Here is a 22976-nt window from a genome sequence, read left to right as displayed (position 1 = left end):
CGGCACATGCCCCCCGCAGGCTGGGCCCCGCTGGGCAGCCCCGCTCGGCCCGTGCTGGGTGCCACCGTCGGTGCTGCGGGCACCAAACGCAGTGCCCGTGCCGCGGGCAGCCCCCGGGCAGGAATGCAGCCGGGGCCGGGCGAGTGCAGCTGGATGTCGGAGCTGTCTGGCTGCCAGCTCCCATCCCCTCCCCGGCCTCTCCCTCGCCGCCCCCCCGCCGGCCTCTCCGCCTTCCCCGCTCCCCCCTCCGCGGCCTCTTCCTGCCTTGGCCGTGGCCGAGATCTTCTGGGGCTCAGGTGAAATGCTCCCCGCCACCGCGGGACGCGCCAGGCCCCACCCTGGCCCCCGCCGCCGCCTCGGCCTCTCCGGGCACGGGCACGTCCCCGGCTGTGCCGCGGTGCTGGGCGCGGGCAGACGGTTCCTTTCCTGGGGCCGAGCCCAGAGGGGACCAGGGAAGGGGCCCCCAAAGCTCTGCGGGTGGTGGGGAAGAGCAGGCGGCTGCCTGCGTGCTGGCTCCTGCGGCCTGCCCGTGTCCCTGGGGGCCGTGGGGTCCACACGGCCCTGAGTGGGGTGTGGGGGGTGCAGGAGCCCCCAGCCCCACACGTGCAGGGCTCCAGCAGGTTGTGGTGGCTGGCGCGTCCCCCCCAAGTGGCGGCACTGCAGGCCGCACGGGGCAGGAGCGCTGCAGCCCCACTGCATTGCCAGGCCGAGGTGCCCGGCCCCACGGCGGTGCGCCCAGCCCCATGGCGAGGGCTGGCCCCAAGCCCTGGAAGAGGTCCTGCTCGCCCTTCGAGCCCCCCAAGGGCGTGGGGAGTCGTGGCGGGTCCCAGCCTGGCCCCCTAGGAGGATCCGGGCTCATGCAAGCGAAGCAGGGCCAGCACAAGGTGCCTTGCATGCCATTGGCACCCATGGGTGCCAGCGAGCCCAGCACCAAGCAGGAATGGAGCTGTGACCGGGCGCCCGGTCTGTGCAGCCCCAGGGCCGGCAGCGTAACCGTCCTCTCTGTCTCCGGCTCGCAGGGGGAAGAGGAGCCCGAGGAGAACCAGAGCAAGGAGGAGAAGCAGGATCCGGGGACGCCCATGAGGAAAGCCGGGCGGCCCGGGCGGAAGCGCAAGCATGCCCAGGTGAGCGCGCGGGGGCGAGGCGGGGGCAGCGGGCAGCCCCCCGTGGGCGTCCCGCACCGGGCGAGCTGCTCTGGCCCGGGACTACGGCTCCCGACGTGCCGCGGGCCGGCCCGCCTCCCTGCGCCAGCCGCGTGCCTCCGGCCGGGAGGAAAGTCCGAGAGCGGCGCAGCGGCAGGAGGGAAGTGTGTCCTCCCCCGGCAGAGCCCTCCCTGCCGCAGCCCCAGCGCCTCCCCCTCCCCGCGGCCCCCGGCCAGCTCCTCCTGCCCTGGCAGCGCTCGGGGTTCGGCACCGCTTTGGTCGAGGCCCCGCTGTGCACTTGCTCCCCGTGCGGGGGGGCTGGCAGCCCCGCTCCCCCCCGCCAGCTCCCGGTGCTGCACAGCTCTGGGACGGCCCCTGGGGCTCGCTCCAGCAGCTGCAATAACAAGGGGAATGTGGCTGCCCGGAGCCCAGCTCCCTGCTGGCTTCCCCAGCTCCCACGGCATGGGCGATGCCCACTGCCACGACCCCGCACGCCCCAGCCCCGCCGCAGCCCCTGTCCAGGTGCCTGCATCTCATGGGTGCGGGGCTCAGCGAGCTCCAAGCTGAGCAGCGCTGCTGGGCAGGATCGCGCCGTGCTGCGTGCCGAAGTGCTGCACCCAGCCGTGCCGGGCAGGGCTGTCCCCACGTCCCTGCTCGTGCCGTCCCTGCACTCCTGCCCAGGCAGGCAGTCGAAATGGCTGCCCCAGGGGAGCGGCCTCGCGGCGCTGCTTGCGCAGGGGAAGGCACAGGGCAGCGCCGCGGGGCTCGCCGCGGGGTGGTGCCGCAGGGGTGGAGGGGCCCAGGCAGCAGCAGGCCCTGGTGGGGCACCGGGTTTGGGCACCCTGTTCCAGCAGCACTCGAGGTGGTGGCTCTGTCCTCACGAGCGGTGGCACAGGGACACGTGGGCACGTGTCGTGCCAGTGGGCACGGCTGGGGAGCGCGTGGTGGCAGACCCGGTGCTGGGGTGGGAAGGGACCGGCAGAGCTGTGCCAGTCGCCAGGTACCCTGGCACCGTGGTTCAATGCCTGGGGCAGGGGCAGGCGTTCCCCTGGGTGCCACAACCCCACCGGGAAGGCACACGGACCCCCTGGGCGTGGGGCTGGTGGCGAGGGGCACCGGGGAGCCGCCGCTGCTGTCGCAGAGTGCACGCGTGGCTGCGGTGGGGTGCGTTGGCACCGTCAGGGCCTCGGGGCACCAGCATGGCTGGGTGCCCAGCCTGCATGGGCAGCGCCCCGTCCCTGTCCCCGCACCCCCACGGGAGGTGGGGGGAGACAGAGCTCCTGTCGGGCCACCCGTGGCTGGAAGCCAGCAGTCTTATGGGGAGCACATGGAGACAAGCAGGGACGGGGAGCGTTTGCTGCTGAAAAAACTTTTTGCAAAGGTTTGCGGCTGTGAAAAGCTTTTATTCTGTGCTCGGACACGTCCAAAGTCTCAGTGGGGCTGTGGTGGCCTCGCCTGGTGGGACCATGTGTGGGGCAGGCGCGGTGCGAGGGGGAGCAGTGGGGCGCGGGCCGGGCCGGAGCGCCGGCTATAAATACAGCGGGTGGGAGGTGAGCGCGGGGAGGGCGGGGAGCTGTTGCGGTGGAAGAACAATACTGGCACGGGGACAAATGGGGAGAAGCCGTCCAGGAACAGGCCGAGCCTGGAAACCGGCAGGGTTCTGACCCTCGGAGGGGGCGACCCTCGGAGAGCCACGGGACAGGAGGTCCCCGCATCCAGCCTGGGGTGCATCGGTGGCAGCGGCAGTGCCGCGACGCTGGGCACCTCCTGGTGCCCGGTGCTGGGGGCTGGAGGTGGCACGAGCCTGCAGCGGCCCCGGCTCCGAGGGGGGTCCCCAGGCACCCGCACGCCGTGCCCGCTCTGTGCACCGCGCGGCCAGCGGCTCTGCTGCAGTGAGCGGAGCTGGCAGAGCCCTGCGGCCCCGTGGCTGCCCGGGCAGTGCCAGGAGAGCGCCGCTGTGCTTGGGAAAGCCCCGGCCGGGTGTGGGTTGCTATAAATATCCTCCCAGCTGGAGAGCCCCGCGGTGCCGGCTCCTGCAGCGAGGCCAGGCCGTGACCGGAGGAGCTGGACCCGGGTGGAGAGGAGCCAGCGTGCGGTGTGGGGCGCTGGGAGCGGGGGTTAACCCCTGGGGGCCGGCCGAGGGGCCCCGGCCCCGGGCTCACGCTGGGCAGACGCTTTGCAGAAGGGTGCTGAGCACCCCCACGGCTGGTGCACCGCTTCGGGACGCAGCAAATACGGGGCCTGGTGGGGGTCCAGGCACCGAGGGCTTGCGCTCCTGGCTTGCTTATCGCAGTGTGTCGGTGGGGCAGGGAGCTCTGCCCCGGCTCCCCAGCCCAGACGGGACTTGGGGGGACGTGGGGCGCAGAGCCGGGAACCCGGCGGAGGCTGTCCGGGGAGGGGGCGGGAAGCCCTTCCTGCAGCTGTAACCGGACCTTTTGTTTTTCCAGGTGTTCGGAGGTATTTTTCCCGAGGGGTGACGTTGTCAGCCAGGTGAGCAGGGCCCGGGGCAGGGAGGCTCTGCCCCAGCACGCTGCTCCCAGCGGGACCATGCAGGCGGCCCCCGCCTGGCTGGGGACCCTGCGGGGACCCAGCTGGGGCCCCTGTGACGCCCTGCGGGGACAAGAACCACGGCGTATCGGTGTCGGCACCAGCTGGCAGGCCGTGCCGTGCCATCCCCTGCTGTGCCGTGCTGTTCTGAGCTGTGCCATGCCGTACTGTGGGGAGCAAAGCCACCTTGAGCTGTGCCGTGCCGTGCCGTGCCGAGCGGTGCCATGCTGTGGATCTGAGACCGGTGCCCCAGGGGGGCTCTGCGGCAGGACACCCCCAGACAGTGTCTCCATGGTCGGCGCTGCGGACAGCAGCGACTCCCAGGTGGTGCTCAGCCGGCCGGGGGAGCGGGCAGGAGCCGTCCCAGGTGCCCTCAGTGTGTGCCCAGCACCGTCCTGGCTGCAGTGCGTGGGGGTGGCAGAGCAACGCCATCCCCTGTCCCCCTGCAGGGACAGGTCCCCGGCACAGCCCCGGCACCGCGCGTGTGCCCCGGCAGCGGCGGGGCCGCCCCGCTCCCGGCAGAGCAGCGTCCTTGGCGGGGGCCCAGCGGCTGTGCGGAGGGGAGGGGAGCGCAGAGAAAGGCAGCGCTTGTTCCCAGGGCCGGCCGGCGTGGAGGAAGCGGGTGGGTGGGAAGGAAGGCAGTGCCGGCCGGGCCAGGCCTTCCTCGGGGGACGGGGACGGGCGCCGGGGTGGATCCCCGACCCCTTCCCCTGCGCCTCCCCGGCACGGCAGCAGCGATGCTTGAGCGGCAGCACCAGGACGTGCCGGCGGCGCGGGGGGCCTGGAGAGCCACGGGGCCCATCCTGACCCAGGTAGGGCTGCAGGAGCGGTGCCGGAGCCGGAGCTGGCCCAGTGGCACAGCCCCCCTTGCAGGCACGGAGCAACGCTGCCGTGCCACAGCATGCTGGCTGTGTGCCGGCCCTGCTGCCTCTCCCACCCCCTGCGCCCCGCCGCGGGACCCCGGACCCTCGCCAGCGCCTGGCTCGGCTTCGCACGCGCTGGGGCAGGAGGAGGGGACGTCAGGTCCTGCGGGGAGGGCATGGCCCTGACGCTCAGCCCTGCCCGTGCGGTCACGTCCCGGGAGGCCGTCGTGCAAGGGAGGCCATGATGAAAGGGAGGCCAGCATGCAAGGGAGGCCGTCGTGCAAGGGAGGCTGTCATGGAGGGGGACGTGGTGCCTGTCCCGCCCTGGGCTAAGCCCCCAGCACCCCCCAGCGACACGGCGGGGCCCTCCTGCCCGCCCAGCCTTCCTGGCATTGTCCGCCAGCCCCGCGCGGCCCGCAGAGCCCCTGCCCGTGGCGGGTGCCGTGCTGGCGGGGGCCGGGGGCGGCGGGCGTGCGGTGACGCCAGCTTCCTGCAGCGGAGGCGGGCAGGGGGCGGCCGTGCCCGCGGGAAGGGCTGCGGGAAGGGCTGCAGCACGGCCGGGAAGGGGCTGCCAAGGGAGGAGCTGGAGCAGGGCCTGGGCTCCGGCGCGGCGCTGGAGGCGCATGGAGCGGAGCAGGCCGTGGCTGCGTGGGGAGGGGGCGGGCGGCCAGATCCCGTCCGGGGCGCAGCGGGGCCGTGCCGAGCCCCCCGCGGCCCTGCCTCCCGCCAGCCCGTGCCGCCGCCTAATCCAAACCACATTGGTCGGCGCTTCCCGTTTCCTCCCTGGGAAGCGCACGCAGCCCCTTGCATTGTTTTCGGCACGGCAGCCAGGATGCAGGCCCCGAGCGGGAGGCGAGAGCGGGGCTGGGTGCACAGCACGGCAGCAGGGGACGGGAGGCTGCGGACCCCAGGGGAGGGCAGCAGCCGCCACGGCCATGCAGGGGGATGGCAGCGTGCAGGGAACAGCAGGGAAGCAGCTGCCTTACTGCCCACCACAGGGCCTGCTGCAGGGACGTGGGCCCTCAGCTCGTTCCCGTGCCTCCCCTGCTCGCCCCTCTGCCTTCAACCCTTTACAGGGGGCACAGGAACACAATGCAGCTCCCAAACCCTGCTTTGATTCGCGCCGAACCCCGCTCCGTCCCCCTTCTGAGCTCTCTGCCCCCCAGCAGCTCTGATCCCCTGGCCGCTCCGAGCCGTGGTGGTTCAGGTGGTGCAAAGGTGGCAGGGGGACGTCCCCCTCACGCTCAGGGGGAGCGTGAGCGTGCGCCACATAATCACTTCCAGACCCTGCGTGAGGCTCGTGTGCAGGCACCAACCCCTCGCGGCTCCCCCTGCTCCCCGGCGTCTCTCTGTGGACGTGGCTGCATCCAGCCCCATGGAGCCGCCCGGGGCACGGCACCATGCTGCTGGCACACCTTGGTGTCTCCACAATCCTGTCACTGCAGTCCTGCGGGTTCCAGGGAGCCTGCGCGGTGGCCGTGTGCTGGGCTCTGCGAGGTTTGTCCTTCAGCCTCGTCCTGCTGCGCGCGCCCTTGCTCTTGTCCGGGCTCTCCTGCGGCACAGCAGCAGCGAGCCACCTCCGCCCTGCCGGTGGCACGGGCTTTCTGCTAGGCCTGGCCACGGCCGCCCTGGGGACCGGGCTGTGCCTGGGCCGGTGGCCGTCTGGCACGGGGAGAGGCTGCCCGGCGTCCCCAGGACTGGCAGTGGTGGCTCGCGTGTCCCTGGTGCACGGGCACGCGGTGTCCTCGTGCCCCAGCACAAGCGATGCCGTTGCTCCAGGGGTTGCCGCGTCCCTGGGAGCAGTGGGAGCGGGACCAGCCTGGCTCCAGCTGCCCCCCCAGCACTGGCACTGCAGCGGGGCCCGTGCAGCACAAACCCTGCATGGCGTGGAGGTCCTGGGGAGCGCTGCCTTGCATCCCTGAGCCCATTGCTGGTACAGCTGGCGCTGCGAGACCCCGCCAGGGTCCCCCCGGCACCCTGCGGCTGCCCCCCCCCGCCTCTCCAGCCCCGTTCCTCCCCCTGCGGGTTGCCGCGGGCTCGTCCCCTCCTTCCCGGCTCTGCTGGCAGGCTGTGCGCAGCTGCCTCCCCGCCTGCCCCGTCCTTCCCCGCCGCCCTCTCCGGCCGCGCTGCCTGCGCCGGGGCTGGGGCCGGCCGCGAGCGGGTGAGCGAGCGGAGGAAGTGACTGCGGCAGCGGGGCCGGCGGCCGGGCGAGCAGGAAGCGCCCGCCGTGGGGACGCTGCAGCGAGGAGCGCGGCGAGGAGGCGCCTGCGAGCGGGCGGCCGGACGGGGGTCTGGGGTCTGCACGGCCCTCGGCAGGGGATGCACGATGGTAAGCAGCATGCGGACCCCCTCGCCCCCCCCGGCAGGCCTGGGGAGGGGGCTCCTGCGCCCTGGGGGTGGCTGGGCCGCGGAGCTGCGCTGCGGGCGAGCGGGTGGCAGCAGCAGTGCAAATGTGGGGTGCATGGGAGAGCAAAGGCCCCTCCGTCACCTGCCAGCCCCCTCGTGCCCCCCAGGCCTGGGCTCCCACCCCACACCTCATCCGAGGCGCCCCCCCCGGGGGCAGGGGAAGGGCGCGCAGCGCAGCCCGGGCACCCTGCTCACGCCAAGCCTGGCTGGCAGCTCGGCATTTGCTTCCTCGCCGCCTGGCTCCTCGCCACCGAACGGTGCATCCTGGGACGTGTAGTTCGCTGGGGGGCAGGGGGAGGACGGTGCCTGCCGCCAGCTCCCCACTGCGCCGCCCGGGCCCTGGGCACTCTGCCCCCCGGCACCGCAGGGACCCTGAGGTGGGCGCTGGCAGCGGCGCAGGGAAGGTGCCTGGCGCACCGCCCGTCCCCCCAGCACTTCCTGGCATCGCTGCCACAGAACCGGGGGGCTCTGCCCCGGCAGGGCAGGCCCAGCTGGGCCATGAGCAGGCCTGGGGCCTCCTGCTCCGTCCCAGGGCTGTAGCAAAACTGCTGCGGCTCCAGGCCTCCTGCAGAGCTGGCGCTGCGGTGAGGGAGGCGAGCGCAGGGCTCGGGGTGCACAGGCTCACGGAGGCGAGCGTGGAGCACAGGAAACAGCCGGGTGCCACCGCCTTGGCTCGGGGAGGCAGCGGCAGCACCCGCGGGTGTCAGCCCTCGGGGAGTTCGCCCGCCCGTGTCCCAGGGCTGGCAGAGCTGGGGTGACACCGGGGTTTGCACCGCCGGCAGCGCACGGGGCCGTGGGGAGGCCGGTGACGGTGTGAGGCCCCTCGCGAGGGCCCAGCTGCGGCTTGCGCCAGCCCCGCCGCTCAGGGTCGGGTCCCACGCTGGCACGAAGCGAGGCTGTGCCCACAGGACAGGGCTGAGCCCATGCCCAGGCCGCATGGTGAGCCGGGGGGGGCTGAGCCCACCGCACTGCAGCCAAGCCGCGCACCCGGCTGGATGTCGCCGTGACGCAGCAGCACTTTCACTCTCCTTTGCCACGGAAACCGCCGAGCCGGGCTGGGTCCTTTCGCTCTGACTCTGCTCCCACTGCCTCTGTCCACACACCCTCGCCGCTGTGGCCGCTTTGCCCCCGGACCCTCAGGGACCAGCAAAGCCTCCTGTGACCCCGCGGCCTCGCTTGCCGCTTGCACGCGCATCCTGGCCGGCTTCGGCCCCACCGTCTCCTGCGCTCGCGCCGCTGCCGTCTCCGTCTGTCGCATGGGCTCACGCGCAAGAGCAGCGTCCCGGCAAGTGCCAGCACAGACAGTCCTCCCCCGAGTCTCACACCCACGCACGCACGCCGGTCTGTCGCTGCACGCGCGAGCCAGGACCGGCTGCACACTTCCTGCGGCCGCCGGCACCGCCTGCCACACGCGCACACCCGCCCTGAGGTGTTGGCACTGTCAGTCTGACACACCAGCGCGTCACAGGCTCCGGCTGTGCCTGTCACTCTTTCCTGCTCACACACACACCCTGTGGGCCATGTCCCCGTGTCACATGTGCACACGCATGTGCACACAGGGTTGTCTCAGGGCCTGGCCCTGCCTGTCACACGTGCACACTCAAAAACATGGCGTAGTCCCTGCCCATGGAGCGCATACACGCGCATGGCGCGTTCTCCGCCCCTGCCTGTGGGGCACGTACATGTATGAACACCCACACGCACACGTCACGGGTGGTTTCAGGCTCATGCACACACACACGCAGTTGTCACACGCCCCATCTCTTCCTGTCACATGCACACACGCACACCACAGTGCCCAGCTCCGCCTGTCATGCGCGCGCGCACGCACGCACACTTGTGTCGTGGGCCCTGGTTCCACGTGTCCCTTGCACAAGCACGTGCGCGTAGCGCTGTCCCCAGCCCCGCTGTGACAGGGTGGGCAGGAGGGAGGTGGCTGGTGCTGGCCTCGTGCCGAGGCCTTGCACCAGCCTTGGTCCTTGGGGACCGGGACAGCCGGGTGCCATCCCAGTGTGTCGTGGTCCCTGGGGTGTCACGGTCGTGTATCTGCATCCTGAGGGCGCTGTGACAGCGTCCCCTGACCCTGAAGATGTTATAGCCATGTGTCCTGGTGCTCACGGTGCTGTGGCAGCATGTCCTGGGCCTGAGGGTGTCAGGCAATGTAACCTGCCCCTAAGGGAGTCACAGCCACACGGCCTGTCCCAGGGGTGGCATGGCAGTCTGCCTGTCTTGGTCCTGAGGGTACTGCGGCAGCACGTCTTGGTCCTGAGCGTGTCGTCGTGGTGTGTGCCGAGGGTGTTAGGGCATCGTGTCCTCTTGCAGAGGGTGTCATGGCAGTGTGTCCTCATCCTGATGGTGGTATGGCGGTGTGCCCTGGACCTGGCAGTGCCATGACCATGTATCCTGGGCCTAGCGGTGTCATGTCCACGTGGCCAGGTCCTGAGAATTCGATGTCATCATGTCCTCATCCTCAGGGTGCCAGGGAAGCACGTCCTGGTCCCGGGGGTGTCATGGCAGTGTGTCCTCATACAGACTGTTTGGTGGCATTATGTCCCGGGCCTCAGGGTGTCTTGGCTTTCTGTTGTGGCCCCAAGGGCCTCAGGGCTGTGTGACCTGGTCCTGGGGATGATGTGGCAGTTTGTCCTTGTCATGAGGGTCACGCTGCTCTGTGACCTGTCCACCTGGTGTCATACCTGTGTGTCTGCATCCCGAGGGAGCCGTAGCGTTATGTCCGGTGTCTGAGGGAGCCATGGCCTCATGCCCTGGGTAGCATGGCACCATGTCTTGGTCCTGATGGTGCCAGGACCTTGTGTTCTGGTCCTGAAAGCGCCACGGCAATGTGCACTGGTCCTGACCTTCTCCTGTCAGTGTGTCCTGCTCCTAGGGGTGTCCTGCTCCTGAGGGTGTCTTGGCCAATTGTCCTCATCCTGAGGGTGGCACCATGTCCTTGTCCTGAAGGCGTCGTCCCAGTGTGTCCTGGTCATGCGCATGTGTCCTGGTCCTGAGGCATCCTGGCAGTCAGTCCTGGTCCTGAGGGCGTCGGGTCCAAGCACTATGGTCCTGAGGCTGTTATGTTGTTGTGCCTGGCCCTGGAGGTGTTGTGGAGCACATCCTGGTCCCGCAGTTGTCACTGCGATGTGGCTTCCATCCCTGTGATTCGTGGCAGTGTGTCCTGGCCTCATGATGCCACTGCAGTGTCCTAGTTCTGAGAGTGTCATCATGGTCATGTCCTCATCCTGAGGGTCCCCTGGGAGCATGTTCTGGTCCTGAGGGTGCCATGGATGTGTTTGCTGGTCCTGAAGATGCCATGGCTGTGTGTCCCTGTTCTGCAAGGGTCATGGCTGCGTGTCATACTCCTGCGGGTGTCACATCCACGTGTCCTTCTCCCGAGTGTATCATGACAGTGTGTCATGGTCCTGAGCGTGTTAAGGTGCTGTGTCCTGATTCTGAGGGTGCCACAGCTATCTGTCCTGGTCCTGAGGGTGTCGTGTCCCTGTGTCACAGTCCTGCAGGTGTCAGTGTCTGTGTGTCCAGGTCCCGAGGTGGCCATGGCTGTGTGTCCTGGTCCTGAGGGTGCCTGGGCAGTGTATCCTGGCCCTGACAGTGTTGCAGACTTTTCTCTTGGTCATGGCCATCTGTCCAGGTCCTGAGGGTCACACTAAAATGTGTCCTTGTACTGATTGTGATATGACATTGTGTCCTTGTCCATGGGGTGGTTACAGCAGTGTGCCCAGGTCTTGATGGTGTCACATCGGTGTGACATCCTCTTCCTGAGAGTGTCAGGGCATCATATCCAGGTCTTCATAGTGTCAGATGCTTTCACCTTTGTCCTAACAGTGTCCTGGCATTCTGTCCCAGTCCTGAGGGTGCCATGGCCACGTCTCCTGGTCCTGATGGTGTCATGGCAGCGTGTCATCGTCCTCATGGTGACACATCTTTGTTTTCTGGTTCTGAAGTTGGCATAGCCTTAAGTCCGTGTCCTGAGGTTCCTGTGGCAGTGGGCCCTGGTCCTCAGGGTGTCATGGCAGTGTATTAAGGTCCCCATCCTGTCACATCTTTTTCTGTTTGTGCTGACAGTGTGTCCTGGTCCTGATGGTGCCACGACAACGTGTCCTCCTCCTGGAGGTGTCTTTGCAGTGTATCCTGCTGCTGAGGGTGCCACATTCTTTTGTCTTGGTCCTGAGGGTATCGTGGCACCATACCCTGGTCCTGAGGGTGCCATGGTGTTGGGGCTAATGCCTGCAGGCAGCTCAGTACCATGTAGCCACTTGCTCACCCTTACCACCACCACCAGTGGAAAGCAAAAGTAAAAGCAAGAAATCCTGTGAGTCAAGTAGAAATTGTTTAGTAAATGAAGGAGTGGAAGAGAGAAAGAAAACCAAAGTAGGGGTGCAAAGGCTCTCGCTCAGCACCTCCCGCAGATGCCCAACCAGTTTCTGGGCACGAGGATGGCTAACTCCTACAGCCCGCTCTCCCTTCGCATGGCTGAGCACACCGCTGTGTCTCCAGGTCTCCGGTTAGTTGGGGTCATCTGCCTGGTGGTGCCCCCCCAAGCTGCTGTGTGAGGAACAGGGATGGCCTCAGCGCTGTGTCGGTGCTGGTCGGCCCCGGCTAAAGTCCACGCGCTGCCAGCATCAGCAGGGGCACAGCTCTGAAACACTGTACCTTGTGAGCTGCTGTGAAGAAAATTAACTCCATCCCAGCCAGAGACAGAGCACACAAACACGTTCCCAGGTCTTGAGGACTCGCTGCAGCATGTCCCCATCTGGCACATGCCATGCGGCCTGGTCCTGGTGGCTCTGTGGCAGCATGTCCTGGCCCAGAGGCTGCCATGGCCGTGTGTCCGCACCCTGGGGGCGTAATGGCCATATGTCCTCAGGTTGGCCTGGCTGCGGGTCCTGGTCCTGATGGCACCACAGCACTGTCCCCTGCTCCTCACGGTGCCACCAAAGCGTATCCTGGTGCTGCGCACATCACAGACGTGTCCTGACCCTGTCATTGCAAGGTGACGTGCTACTGAAGGTGCCATGGCTGTGTGTCCTGCTCCTCTCAGTGTCATGGCAGTGAGTCCTGGTTCTGGGGGTGCCATGGTGGTGTGCCTTTCTCCTCAGGGTGACATGGCCACGTGTCATTGCCCTGAGGTTGTCATGATATCGTGTCCTTATCTTGATGGTTCCATGGCACTGTGTTGTCCTGGGGTGCCATGGCAGTGTGTACTTCTCCTGAGGGTGCCATGGCAGCGTGTCCTGATCTGTCACGGTGCTACGTCCTGTTTGTGAGGTTGTCATGTCATTGTGTTATGCTCCTGAGGTTGTCATGGCCTTTTATTCTGCTCCTGAGTGTATCATGGCAGTGTGTTGAGGGTGCTATCAGTGTCCCAGTGCTGATGGTTCCACAGCCGTGCCTCCTGGTCTGGAGGGTGCCATTGCAGCGTGTCCTGGTCCTCACTGCATCTCCTCCCTGTGTCTTGTCCTATGTCACGGCCATGTGTGCTGGTCCTGAGGGTGCCATGATGCCATGTCCTGCTGCTGCTGATGCCATGGCAGTTTATCCTTGTTCTGAATGTAGCGTGACGTTGTACGGTGGCCCTGAGGCTGCCGTGGCTGTGTGTCCCAGTCCCACGTGTGTCATGTTTGTGTGTCCTGGTTCTGGGGGTGTCACGTCTGAGTGTCCAGGTCCTGACAGTGCCGTGGCCTTGTGTCCTGCTCACAAGGTTGTCACAGCAGTGTGCTGTGGTTCTGAGGGTGCCATGCATATCGTTGTCCTGAGGGCACGGCAGCGTGTCCTAGTCCTGCAGGTGTCATGATGCTGTGCCATGGTCCTGAGAGTGCCACTGAGGCGTGTCCTGGCCCTGTGGGTGCCACCACCTTGTGTCTTGGTACTAAGCATGTCCTAGTGCTGAGAGTGCCATGGCACTGTGTTCTGGTCCTGAGGGTGTCACCGTGTTTTGGCAATGTCCCAGCGGTGCCATGGCAGCACGTCTGGGTCCTGACAGTGTCGTGGCATTGGGTTCTAGGCCTAAAAGTGCCATGGCTGTGTGTCCTTGTCCCGGAGGTGTCACAGCACTTAGTCCTGGTCCTGAGTGTACTATGGCATTGTGTCGTGGTCCTGAGAGTGTCATGGTGTTGTGTCCTTGTAATGAGGGTGCTATGGACATGTGTCCCAATCCTCAGGGCTTCATGGCGTTTGGTCATGCTCCTGAGCGTGTCCTGGCACCTTGTCCTGGTCCTGGGTGTGTCACGGTGGCTTGTCCTGGTCCTGAGGGTGTCAGGACAGCGTGTCCTGGTTCTGAAGGTGTCATGGCTGCATGTCCTCATCCCGAGGGTGCTGTGGCCTTGTGTCCTGGTCCTGATGGAGCCACGGTACCATAACCTGGTGTGTCATGGACCTGGAGGTGCCAAGGCATTGTTTCCTTGTCCTCAGGGTGCAATGCTGTCCTGTCGTGGTCCCGATTGTGTCATGGCCTGTGTCCTGATCCTGAGGTTGCCATGATGCTGTGTGTCCTGGTCCTGATAGTCCATGGCTGTGTGTCCCGGTCCTGTGAGGCTGCCATGACAGGGCTCCCTTGTCCTGACAGTGCTACGGATCTGTGCTCTGGTCCTGAGGGTTCCACAGCTGTGTGTCCTCGTCCTGAGGGTGTCGTGGCCTTGTGTCCTGGTCCTAAGGTCTCTGTGGCAGTTTGTCCTAGTCCTGAGGGAGCCATGGCACTGTTTGCTGGTCCTGAGGGTGCCATGGCACTGTATCTTTGTCCTGAGGGTGTCGTGTCTGTGGGTCCAGGTGCTGTGGGTTCCGTGGAAGTTTTTCCTGATCCTAAGGATGTCATGGATATGTCTCCATGTCCTGAAGGTGTCGTGACAGCATGTCTGGGTCCTGAGGGAGCCAGAGCGCTGTGTTCTCCTTCTGAGGATGTCATGGTGCTGTGTCCTGGGCCTGAAGGTGCCAAGGCATTGCTTCCTGGTCCTGAGGGTGCAATGGCATCTTGTCCTGGTCCTTAGCATGCCATGTCTGTGCTGGTCCTTGTAGTTTCTCGTCCTTGTGTCTTGTCCTCAGGTTGCCATGTCAGTGTCTCCTGGTCCTAAGTGTGTCATGGCAGCATCTCCTGGTCCTAAGCTTTCCATGGCAGCATGTCCTGGTCCTGAGGGTGCCATGGTGTTGTGTCGTGGTCCTGATGCTGCCATGGGAGCTTGTTTGTGTCCTGACGGTGTCGTGGCAGTGTGTCCTAGTCCTGAAGTGTTGTGGCAGCATGTCCTGGTCCTGAGGGTGCCATGTCCCCATGTCCTGGTCCTGACTGCGTCAAGGCCATGTGTTCTGCCTTGTCCTTGGGGTGTCACAACAGAGTACCCAGGACCTCGTGGTGCCATATGCCTTTTTCTTGCTTGCGAGGGTTTCATGGCATTGTGTCCTGATCCTGAGAGTGCGATGGTAATGCATCTTGGTCCTGATGGCTGCGTGGCAGCATGTCCTGGTCCTGAGCGTGTCGTGTCCATGTGTCCTGGTCCTGTGGGTGCCGTGTCCACATATCCTGGTGCTGAGGGTTCACTGCTTTGTGTACTGGCCTTCACAGAGTCTAGTCTGTGTGTAGTGGTCCCGGGGTGGTCCACAGCAGTGTGTCCATGGCAGTGTGTCCTGAGGGTGCCGTGGCTGCACATCCTGGTCATCCAGCTGGCTGTGGCAGCGTCTCCTGCTCCTGCGGTGCTGTTTTAGCCACGTCCCGTTCCTGGGGTGTGCTGTCAGTCCCTGCAGCCTCACGTGCCCGATTTGCAGGAGCTGGAACTTGGTCTTCTCATCACAAGTGGCCATCTGGCTCCAGATCTCCAGGGTCATGGGCCGCACTCCCACGAGCACCCTACATGCCATGCTGCCTGTGGCAAGGGAGAGGATTCGGGGGACAGGGACCAATGGGGCCAGCAGCCCCAAGAGGGTGCCATGGATGGGTGGCCCAGCGGTCGCGTCCCCGCGCCCATCACAGATCCTGTCCCTCTCCTTCTTGGCAGGTGGAAAGCAGTGACACCCCCAAAGACATCGCGGCCGTCCCCAAGTGCCCCCCGCCCTGCCCGGAGGCCAGCCCCGCCGAGCCGCTGCCCAACGGGGACCTGGAGGCGGACGGAGCCCAGTGGAAGGGCGCCGAAGAGGGCAGCACGAGCCCCAAGGGTGGGCGCCCCGAGGAGGACGAGACGGAGAGCCTGCCGGACGGCGAGACGGGCCGGGCGCTGGAGAACGGCCGCTGCACCCCCAAGGAGGGCCTGGACGCCCCGGCCGATGAGGGTGAGCTGGCCCCTTCCGACCCCCAGAAGAAACGCGGGAGGAGGAAACTCCTGGAGGCCGCAGAGAAAAGTAAGACCTGAGCGTTCAGGGCCGGCCGCGGCGGGGTGCGGGCGCACGGGGTCCCGCTGTGCCCACGGGGACCCCCAGCCCCTGCCCGGCATGTCGTCCTGGGGGAAGCGGGCAGCGGCCACCCCTGGCTGGGCTGCACTGCTGCAGGAGGAGGAGAAGGAGGAGGAGGAAGAGAAAGTGGAGGAGGAAGACAAGGAGAAGGGGGAGGAGGAGGGGGAGGAAGAGAAGGAGGAGGAGAAGAGGGAGGAGAAAGAAGAGGAGGAAGAGGAAGGATGAAAAGGAGGAGGAGGAGAAGGAGGAGGGGGAGGAGGAAGAAAACGAGGAAGAGGAGGAACAGGAAGGGGAGGAGGAGGAAGAGGAGGAAGAGGGGGAGGAGGAGGAGGAAAACAAGGAGGAAGAGGAAGAGTAGGAGGAGAAAGGAGGAGGAGGAAGAGGGTGACGAAGAGGAAGAGGAGGAGGAAGAGGAAGGGGGGAAGGAGGACGAGCAAGAAGAAGAGGAGGAGGGAGGGAGGAGGAGGAGGAAGACAAGGAGGAGGAAGAGGTAGAGGAGAAGGAGGAAGAGAAGGAAGAGAGGAAGGAGGAGAAGGAGAAGAAGGAGGACGAGGAGGAGGAGGAAGGGCTCCGTGCCATGTGGGATTTGGGGTGGGGGGCTGCTGATCAGACCAGCGGCTGCCTTCCCTCCTCCTCCCCTCCGTGAGCAGGGTGGGCAGGGTAGGAGCGGTGTCCTCGTGCGGGTGCCCCGCGGTGCCGCTGTGCCCCAGCCTGCATGCGAGTGTGCCCGGCACGTGCCACATCCGCCGGTGCTTGTGCAGCTTTGCATGGCAGCCTTGCATGTGCCACGGCGGTGTGTGTGCATGGTGCGGTGAGGGGCCGCACGGCCTCTGCCCCTTCACCCTTGTCCCCTCCTGGCTGTGCCTGGCAGGGGCAGGGTGCTGGGCTGGACGCATGCAGCTGGTGCCGGCCCTGGTGCCGGAGCTGCTCCGGGTTTTGCAGTGCACAAGGGGCAGGGGAACAGCCTCGGGCATCGGCATATGCTGGGTGCCAGCTGGCTGGGCGGCAGGGAAGGCTCCGGGGATCCTGGTGGGCACCACGCCAGCGGCGTGCCCTTGGGCAGAGAGGGCTGGTGGTGTCCTGGCTGCACTGGGACAGCTCGGGGGGGGGGGGGGGGGATCCTGCCCCTCTGCTGGGCGCTGGGGAGTCCTGGGGAGTCCTGGGGAGTCCTGGGCCCCCAGCACTGAGAGAGCTGGGCCCAGCGGGGAGAGCCCAGGCCGGGGCCCCCAGGGTGCTGCCGGGCCCGGAGCCCCCGTGCTGTGAGGAGAGGCTGCGAGAGCTGGGGCTGCTGGGCCTGGAGCAGAGGAGGCTCCGGGGGAGCTCCCCCATGGCCGTCAGTACCCGCAGGGAGGTGCGGAGAGGCCGGAGCCGGGCTCTGCTCAGCGGTGCCCAGGGCCAGGCCCAGAGGCCCCGGGCCCAGCCCGGAGCCCCGGCGGCTCCCCCTGCCCCTCAGGCAGCACTGCTGGGCTGGGCGGGTGCCGGAGCCCTGGCACGGGCTGCCCCGAGAGGGGCCGGGGGCTGCTCCTTGGAGAGCTCCCCGAGCCCAGGGCCGTGGGGCTGGGCACCCTGCTGGGGCAGGGGGGGACAGGGGCACCCAGGGGTGCCCCCAGCCTCAGGCTCTGCCGTGCCCGAGCACTGCCCTGCCCGCCGTGCCCACTGCCCGCCTTGTCCAGCCCCCACGCTGCTGTGCCGTGCCCGTGTGCTGCCCAGGCAGGATGCAGCGCCGCCGGCACGAGCTGGCACGCCGCCTGCGGGGCCCCGCGGGGACCGGCCTGCCCGGGGCTGCTCCGGTTCTGTCGCTGGCTCCCGGCCCCGGCAGCGCTGCTTCGCCCCAGGGAGGCTTCTCCCATCCGTGGCCGTGTCTGGTTACAGGAGGGAGCGGCACCGCTCGCCCCAGCAGGGGAGGTGTGCCCGGCTCCATCCGTCCCACGCTGGAAGGACCTGGCCATGGGGTGGAGCGGTGGGACGGGATGCACCGACCATGTCTTCGCCCCACAGCCGCTGTGCAGAGGGATAGGGTTGGAGTTGGGCTGGCAGCACAAGGGCCCAGAGCTGGTGGGTGGCCACACTGACACCGTGGGGTCCTGCAGAACTGGAACAGGGCCTGGCTGAGGGTGAGGGGCATCAGCCTCTGGCCGCCCGCAGCCCCTCAAGGTGGCTCAGCACAGGCGGTGACTGCTGGGCCAAGGGATGGAGGCAGGCATGGCTGCGCCGGGGATGGAAATGAGCAGGGTGGGGGTGAGGATGAGCGCGGCAGGGCCGGGGAGGGAGCTGAGCGAGGCAGATGATGCTGCAGTCACGAGGCCCAGAGCAGCCATCTGAGGGAGAGCAGAAGCCAGGCTGCTGGCGGAGCAGTCAGAGGGAGACTCCTGGCGTGGGGATGGCCCCGTGCCGAGCCGCCTGGGGCCAGCACCCGCCTCGGCCAAAGCAGCAGCCCCAGCGTGGCACCCAGGCACGGCATGGGGACAGCCCGCGGTCCTGCCCTGCGCCACTGCCCGGGCTCCATGCCACCTGCAGGGCCTGCAGAGCCCTCAGGGGACCCCCTGCACGTCCCGGGCTGAGCCGACGCTCTGGCCAGGCCTGCGGGATGGTCGGGAGGTGTGGGAGCAATGGAGACCCCCCTGCACTGGGGTCGAGGGCCAGCCCGTGACTCACCCTCCGCGAGGAGCGCTGCGGTGCCAGCGGCAGCGGTCAGGTTTCATCTCCCAGCCAAGGGCTCATGTTCGGCACTTCTCCCTCTGCATTAAAGAGCCCTTTCATACCCGGCGTTATCTGCCCCTGGAGTTCTTGCACATTCTGCTCGTTCACCTCCTGGCCTTCCCAGCGAGCACCCAGAGACGCAGCGGCTGCATTTCTGCCAGGCGGGCGCTTTCAGACCATCCATGGGGTCTTCGCTGAGCCCCCCAGAACCTGTCACTGCCCCCGGCTGAACGTGCCCGGTGCCAGGTCCAGCTCCTCCCTCAGGCTCAGGGCTCGGGCACCAATCCTGCCCGGAGCTGTCGGGTCTCCTCCGGGGCTGCCAGTGGCCAGGGAGCCCCCAGCAGCCGCGGGCTCTGCAGGTCTCACCTCGAGGCAGGTGCCCAGCACTTGTCTGCGCTGTGGCTAGCGGCTGCTTCACCACCTTGCAGCGACACGCTCGGCTCCTGCCAGGTTCTCTTCTGCTTCTTGGTCCTTCAAACTCTGCTTGCTTGCCCCATGCTCTCTGTGCCATCCCACCCCGGTCCCTCCCCAAGTCCCCTGGCAGGGGAAGGTTTCCTGATCTGGGCACCAGCTGCTGGCCAGGCCGGTCCTCATTGCGCCTTTCTGGGTGCAGCGACACGGGTCCCACGTGCCCCAGTGTCCCCACACTTGTTCCATCTCCAGCGTCATCCCACATCATCCCCTCCGGGGCTTTTCTGCCCTGTACCCGTGCTTGCTGTGCCCGCGTGCCCCGTCCCCCTGTGCAGGGGCTGGCCTGTGCAGAGGGTGCTGAGACTGCCCCCATGCAGCAGGGCAGGGAGGCCGGGGGACACCCGTTCAGTCGGTCCCAGTGCCTGAGGCCTGACCCCTGCCTCAGTTTCCCCACCTGCAGCCCCCATTGCCTGCAGGCAGGATGGGGAGGACAAGTGACCTGGTCCCCCTGGACGCACACGCTGCCACCCCTGGGACGCAGCCAGGGAGCTCCTGTCCCCCGCTGCCCCCGGCACCCAGCGCAGGGCTCAGCTGCGCTCCTGCTCCTGGCAGGGCCTGGCTGCCCCACGGATTTCGGGTTCCCAGCACCTCTGGGGCAGGGGAGGACGTGCCTTGGCAGAGCCGCCTGGCTCGCAGCCACCACCGCCCCGGCATCCGCCTGCCTCTCCCAGCGTCCGGCGTGGGTGGGCGTCCGGAGGGGCTGCGTCCAAGGACCCGGAGGGACGCGGTGCCAGGGGCACCCCAGGATGCACAGGGCACCGCTGTGCCTGGCTGGTGTCATCACCCCATGGAGGGGCCGGCGAGGGGGTGCCTGGACACAGGACGGGGGTCCCGTGGCGTGGCCGGCAGCTGGGGACAAGGCTTTGCGGTGCCGAGGACACAGCAGCTGCTGGCGTGGTGTGGGTGGGTGCCCCGGCATGCACACACTGGAGCCCTGCTCCCCACCCTCCCCGCAGCCTCGTCACTCGGTGGCTTCGAGCGCACAAAGGTTTGCAGCCCCAGAAACGGTCGGGTTATTTTTAGCTGCTTTCCCGGCAGCGGCTTGCGAGTACCTGCAGCGCGCGAGATGGGCTGATAGCACAGGAAGCCGGCCGGGCCCCGCTTCCCCTGCCCGCCCCGGCGCTGCCCGCGGGTGCTGCCGCAGCCCCCGGGATGGGTGTGGGGAGGGGGCGTGGGAGCCCTGGGGACGCTCGCTGCGATGGGGCCCCCGCCGCGGCCAGGGCTGCCCCCAGCCGGGGGTCCCAGCTGGGGCCCTTTCCCCCCCGTGGGGCCTGCGTCCCTGCCCCATGGCACCAAGCTGATCGCTGCTCTCTGTTCTGTGTGCAGGCAAGGAAGAGAAGGAGGAAAACAACTTCGACACCCTGAAAATGGAGGCAAGTATGCCCCGGGGCACCGAGACACCCGAAGGAGCCACAGCACGGCCCCGCAGCCCGGCGGCAGCCCCTTGGCTGGATGGGGGCCCTGCACCCCGAACTCGCAGGGCACCGGACCACAGCTGTGCCTGGCTGGGGCCGAGCGGTGCTGAGCAGTGTCCAGGGGCTCTGCCCCGCTGCGTCCCAGGGGGCTCCACCTGGGCTGGGCCCTGAAACACCCCCAGGGACTGTGCCAGAGGTGCCCATCGTGGTGCAAGGCACGGTGCCAGCACTGCTGCACCCACTGCTTGGTGCGGGCACAGGCCAGGGACGTGCATGTGCACGTGTGTGTGTGTGTGCATGTGTGTGTGTGTGTGTGCGCGCACATACGTATGTGTGCTTGTGCATGCACCCAGGCAGGGAGCACCAGCTGCGCCACCTCCCCATCCGGTGCTGGTGGGCGCAGCGCGATGCCCCCCACAGCGCCCCACATCCCCCCGCAGCCCCCGTAGTGCCCCCCGCAGCCCCCTGTGATGCCGCCCGCCCTGTCCCCGCAGAGCCGCAGCCTTCATCCTCCTCTCCCTCTCCCCGCTGTCTGACAGGGCTCCCGCGGGCGACTGCGCGGCGGGCTGGGCTGGGAGTCAAGCCTGCGGCAGCGGCCCATGCAGCGGCACACCTTCCAGGCCGGGGACCCCTACTACATCAGCAAGAGGAAGCGGGACGAGTGGCTGGCCCGCTGGAAGAGGGAGGTAAGGAGACACCGCCGGGGCGACGCCGGCACCGGTGCCGCGGCGTGGGAGCGGGCGCGGGGGGCTGTGCTGCGAGCCCTTCCCAGTTGCTCACTGGGAGCACTGGTGCGGTGCGGAGCCCCAGGCAGGCAGCTCGCTGCAGCCCTGGCGGTGCTGGCAAACGCCCCCAAGCACCTGGCCTGGTGCGAGGGGCTCCCATGGGACCACCACCCCCAGCAGGGCCCTGCAGACCGCAGTGGTCCCAGGGACAGGGCCTTGCATGCGCAGCCGCGCGCGCGGGGTGCCCGCAGCGCGCAGAGCAGGGGCCCTTCTCCTCCTCCTCCTCCTCCCCGCGGGGACCGGCCTTTTCTCCCGGTTTCCAGGGGAACCAGCGAGAGCCGTGACGCAATTAAAATAATAAAAGCCGAGGGCGGCGCAGGGGGGCTGCGAGGGGGCTTCGCGGGAGCCCCTGGCTGCATGGGAGCGAGGAGCCTCGGTGCCACCCCGCTGCGGGGCTGCGGCCCTGGGGAGCGGGGACCCCGAGGAGCAGGACGAGGCGCTCCACACACTGTGGGTCACGGCCCTGTGGCTTTTGGGGGACCTGGGCCGGATCTCGGGGGACAGGGGCATTGGATGTGGGAGACCCCAGACTGTCCCCATGCCAGCACTGGGGATGCTCTGCCCTGTGCTCAGGGCTGTGCGTGGGGCAGGGGGACTCCGTGACCCCCGCAGCCCTTGGGTCCCCTGGTTCTTTGGGGTCCACAGCAAGGGCCCCTTGGGTGGGTGCAGCCCCCAGCCCCCACCATGGCTCTGGCCCCCGCCATGTCCCCGCCACCCCCCTCTGCGCCGTCCCTCGCTGCCAGCGGATCTCCCTGGCAACAGGTCCCCTCGGCCACCGCAGCACTATTCACAGCCCCGAGCGCCGCGCGCCGTCCGGCAGGCACCGCGCTGGGGTGGCTGGCGCGGCTGGGTTGTCCCCATGGGGCACCGTGCACAGGGCATGGCCGGCAGGGCCACGGTGTCCCCACGGGGTGCAAGGTACAGCCGGTTTGTCCCCAAGGGGCATGGGACGTGGCTGGCACAGCCAGGACATCCCCACGGGGTCCAAGGCATAGCTGGCATGGCCATGAGGTCCCCATGGGGTGCAGGACACAGGTGGCGTGGCCACGGCATTGCCACGGGGTGCAAGGCAGGGCCATGGTGTCCCCATGGGGTGCGTGGCACTGCTGTTGTGGCCAAAATGTCTCCATGGGGTGCACGGCACGGCTGGCACAGCTGCGATGTCCCCATGCGGCACAGGGCACAGCTGGCATAGCCAGGGCGTCCCCGCAGGCACAGCAAGGTCAGGGCACAGCCGAGGGCCCTGAGGGTGTCTGGGGGGGGTCCCGGCTGGGACGTGCCCCCCCCGCAGCACCGGCAAGGAGCGGGGATTTCCACCCAAATGCGTGGCCTGGTTCAGGGTCTGCTGCCCTGCTCTGGGGCAGGGGGACGCAGGGGATGCAGGGGACATAGGGACGCAGGGATGCGGGCGGTTCCCGCAGCCGCAGGGCGGCGCGGCACAGCCCCGGTGCAGCCGCACGCTGGCCACGAGCAGCACTGCAGCCTGCGGCACCGCGGCCACGGCCAGGGCCATGCACGCAGCCCCTCGCTGCTGCTTCGCTCTGCGCCAAGCCCGGCTGAGGAGATGGGGCTGGGGACGTGGGGACGTGGGGACGCCGTGCAGGTGCTGGTGGCAGGGCCAGCCCCGCGCTCGCTGCCCCTTCTCGTCCCGCACAGCCCAGCGCAGGGCTCGGCACAGGCCAGGGGACCGCAGCACACATTTTCCTCAGCATGGTTCGCTCGCCAAAAAAATTTCAGATTCAGGTCAGCCAGAATCGCTCGTCGGCCAAAAATAATTGGGGGAAAAATGCTAAAAAAAAATCAAAATACTTCTTTTCAGTGATTCCTCACTCTCAAACAATGCTGAGTTTAGCCGCGTCTAATTCCTTTATTTTTCTAATAAGACGAAGTGTTTTCTTTTCATTACCGGGAGAAAGCCTGAAATGCGTTCAAGCTGGGTCCGCCCGTCCGCCCTTGATCTCGCAGCTCGGCTGACAAACCGCGCGCCACTCGCCTGCCCAGCGCCAATTGTCACTCGGTGCTGGTGGCAGCGGTGCGCTGCCAGGAGAGGGGGAGCGCCACCCACGGCACGTGTGGCCGTGGCAGAGGGGACAGCGTGCCCTCCCGGTGAGCTCCCCAGGCCAGCTGTGCCCCCGGCTGCACCCGAAGGGTTCGGCTCGTTCGGGAGGGCTGGGGGACGGGGACAGTGGCACAGCGGTGGCAGTGGTGAGGGCGGCACGGCCACGTGCCCGGGAACCTGCCCGGTGCCGGCGCCAGCGCTGC

General features: G+C 67.6%; 1 protein-coding gene across 1 annotated transcript; it reads left to right on the top strand.

Annotated features, from left to right (window-relative positions):
- Positions 1 to 743: 743 nt before the first annotated feature.
- LOC126913681 (DNA (cytosine-5)-methyltransferase 3A-like) lies at positions 744 to 20615 on the top strand (the record flags this gene model as incomplete). The annotated part of the gene is made up of 4 exons (XM_050716699.1): positions 744 to 1124; positions 14953 to 15292; positions 19841 to 19887; positions 20469 to 20615. Coding segments are annotated over exons 1-4 (915 nt in total), but the record flags the coding sequence as incomplete, so codon positions are not given.
- Positions 20616 to 22976: the final 2361 nt, after the last annotated feature.

Source organism: Cygnus atratus, unplaced genomic scaffold (assembly GCF_013377495.2).
Source record: "Cygnus atratus isolate AKBS03 ecotype Queensland, Australia unplaced genomic scaffold, CAtr_DNAZoo_HiC_assembly HiC_scaffold_196, whole genome shotgun sequence".
NCBI classification, from domain to species: Eukaryota; Metazoa; Chordata; class Aves; order Anseriformes; family Anatidae; genus Cygnus; species Cygnus atratus.
The sequence above is the reverse complement of the archived record's forward strand: the minus strand, read 5'-3'. Positions and strand labels throughout refer to the sequence as shown.